At 40.3% G+C, this 2,926-nt stretch overlaps 1 protein-coding gene across 1 annotated transcript in view; it reads right to left on the minus strand.

The window, feature by feature from the left end:
- Nucleotides 1–1,873, minus strand: part of LOC114459017 (DNA replication factor Cdt1-like) — a 2,280-nt gene extending 407 nt beyond the window's left edge. The window contains exons 1-3 of the mRNA XM_028441407.1: nt 1,739–1,873; nt 1,466–1,667; nt 1–98 (exon numbers count right to left, since the gene is read on the minus strand). The exon at nt 1–98 is cut by the window's left edge and continues 407 nt beyond it. Coding sequence (XP_028297208.1) covers nt 1–98; nt 1,466–1,667; nt 1,739–1,873 — 435 coding nt within the window. The remainder of the gene's footprint in view (nt 99–1,465; nt 1,668–1,738) is intronic.
- Between the last annotated feature and the right edge of the window lie 1,053 nt (nt 1,874–2,926).

Here is a 2,926-nt window from a genome sequence, read left to right on the forward strand (position 1 = left end):
TCTGTTCAGCTTCAGGTACGAGTCCTTCCTCACCGCCACGATGCTCAGCCAATCAGAGACCAGCTCTGCCAGCAAACGCACATGCTTCTCCATCTCACCTGTTAGAAATAATATGTCTATGATTGTTATGAAATAAAACACCTGATTTTCTAAATGTCAATATTTTATATAATAAAGCTATTATTTTCTATAACTTTGCATAAACTGGTCAATTTTCCCCAAAAAAACCTTGATTGATTTTTAATTCTTTCATATAAACAGAAATAGATTCACAACAATTTATACTTATAATAATAATATCACGTTTTTAAACTTTAAAAACATTTCTGATTTATATCCCAGTATAGAGGTATTAGTGTTAGTTTATTAAATAAATGCTACTTATTTAGGCTGATCAGGTTAGAGGTTAAGGGGAGTGGTGGCCTAGTGGTTAAGGACGCTGGGCTTGTAATCGGAGGGTTGCTGGTTCAAGCCTCACCGGGGCCGTCACTGTGGGATGTTGAGCAAGTCCCTTAACCCCGAACTGCTCCCCAGGCGCCGCAAAATGGCTGCCGACTGCTCCTCAGGGATGGGTTAAGTGCAGAAGACAAATTCCAATAATGTACTAACATTACATGGCCAATTAAAGGCGAAAGCCCGGTTTAAATTTTAAATTTAATGACCAGGTTAGATGATCAGGTTAGATGATCAGGTTAGATGATCAGGTTAGATGATCAGGTCTGGTCCTGGTCAGTAGATGATGGAGACCACTGAGAGTTCCAGGGTCACTGCTGTGGTATCTGTCATTGTGTCCTTGGGCAAGGCACTTCACCCACATTGTCTAGTATTAATGTAGTGTGAGTGAGTGGTGGGAGGGGCCTATGGTTCTGTCAGTCTGCCCCAGGGCAGCTGTGGCTACAATAGTAGCTTACCACCACTAAGTGTGGAGTGAAAGAATAAAGCACTATATGAAATTGATGTATTATTATTATTATTTCTTTAAGAATCTTCTCAACAAAGAAATATTAGTGATTTTTGCTGCGTATACAGTTATTATATGTTCTGATTTATAAATGTGTGGAAATGCCACTAGGGGGCGTAAACACTAACCGTACCTGTAGTGAGTCAGAATGATTTATTAATGAATGTTTGGGTACATTAGGTCATGGGTTAGTGTATATATATATGGTTCTATTGTTTAGTAAATAAATGTCACATTACCTCTAGTGACTCAGTGTGTAACAAACTGATGACATCATCTGGTTACACGCACACACATGTTGCTCATGTCTGATGGTAAATGATGTAGAACTAGTCTGATCTCACCAGTGGGCGTGGCTTCTCCAACGCTGCTGTAAACCAGTATCTCTGGGTGATGCTAACATGCTACTGCTAGCTTCATCATATTATAGCTACAGAGACACTCATAAATCAGACATAGAAACCATAGAGGGGTAAATATTAGATATATAACTATAGAACCCACCTGTGCTCATAGCCGACCTGTAGCTGTCCACCATCCTGCTACACACCACCTCCATGATCAGCGCTGGTTTCTTCTCTGACACAAACACGCTGCGTAGGATCCTAGCTAGCTCTGCTAGCCGTGACATCATCAGCAGACGCTCCTCAACCTCAGGGTCACGGGTCATGGCCGCCTGCAGCTTCTGGACCTCCTTCGCTCGAATCTGACCAAGATCAGAGAATCAGAACATTCAGCAGGATGTTAGCGCTGTGTGTGTGTGTGTGAGAGACCCACCCTGTCCAGCAGACACTGGGAGACCCCTTTAAGGGCAGTAGGGACCTGAGCAGGTGAAGCAGCTGTTTGAGGAACATCTGGAGCCTGAGGAACATCCTCCTTCTGTAGAGTTAGAGACACTAGAGCCTTCTCCATCTGATACACACACACACACACACACACACACACACACACGTCTTTCTCGCTGCTGCTACTGTTACGCAATGCATCTCTTCTGTGTGTCTATGTGAACATTATGCAACATCTTCTGCTCCTCTGGAATACTAATGAGCATCAGGACAGACACAACAAAGGAACACTTTCAGATGAAAGGCACAGCTGGGCCCTCAGAGCACCGCTACCTGCTGCTCCCATGACCCGGTCAGAGGCTCAGCAGGACGGACTGGAGAACAGCTACAGACCGGTCTGTAGGACCACTGATGATGGTGGTCGTTCTTCTTCTTCTGTGGTTTTCTCGCAGCCTGCTCTTAGAGTTGTACTAGCGCCACCTGCTGGACTTTACTCACATTCTTCTACTCCATCATGTCTGGGGAGATACATTGTTTATTATTTATAAAATAAAAACTTTCAATCAAAGAAAAAAGTTTTAAAATGCAATTATTTGGGTCTCAAATACTATTTTTTTTTTGCTTTTGAACACTTTTGTGATTTTTTAATTGAATAATAAAATCACAATGTAACTCCATATGATATATTATGCCTAGTCTCACCACGTCACATCCTCTGGGACAGGTTCTAATCACATGGGTTCTATAATCACATGGTTCTATAATCACATGGTTCTATAATCACATGGTTCTATAATCAAATGTTCTATACACAATGTTCTACAATCACATGTTCTATAATCACATGGTTCTATAATCACATGTTCTATAATCACATGGTTTATAATCACAATGTTCTATAATCACTGGTCTATAATCACATGGTTCTAATCACAATGTTCTATAATCACAATGTTCTATAATCACAATGTTCTATAATCACAATGTTCTACAATCACACGTTTCTATAATCACATGGTTCTATAATCACAATGTTCTATAATCACAATGTTCTATAATCACAATGTTCTATAATCACATATCAGAATGTGTGGCTGTGATTATAATATTATAATCTATATTAAAAATATAGGTTGTTTATTTAAGGCAGTAACTATCAATATACAATATTCTAGCCGTA

The sequence above is a fragment of the Gouania willdenowi genome, unplaced genomic scaffold, assembly GCF_900634775.1.
Source record: "Gouania willdenowi unplaced genomic scaffold, fGouWil2.1 scaffold_231_arrow_ctg1, whole genome shotgun sequence".
Taxonomy (NCBI): Eukaryota; Metazoa; Chordata; class Actinopteri; order Blenniiformes; family Gobiesocidae; genus Gouania; species Gouania willdenowi.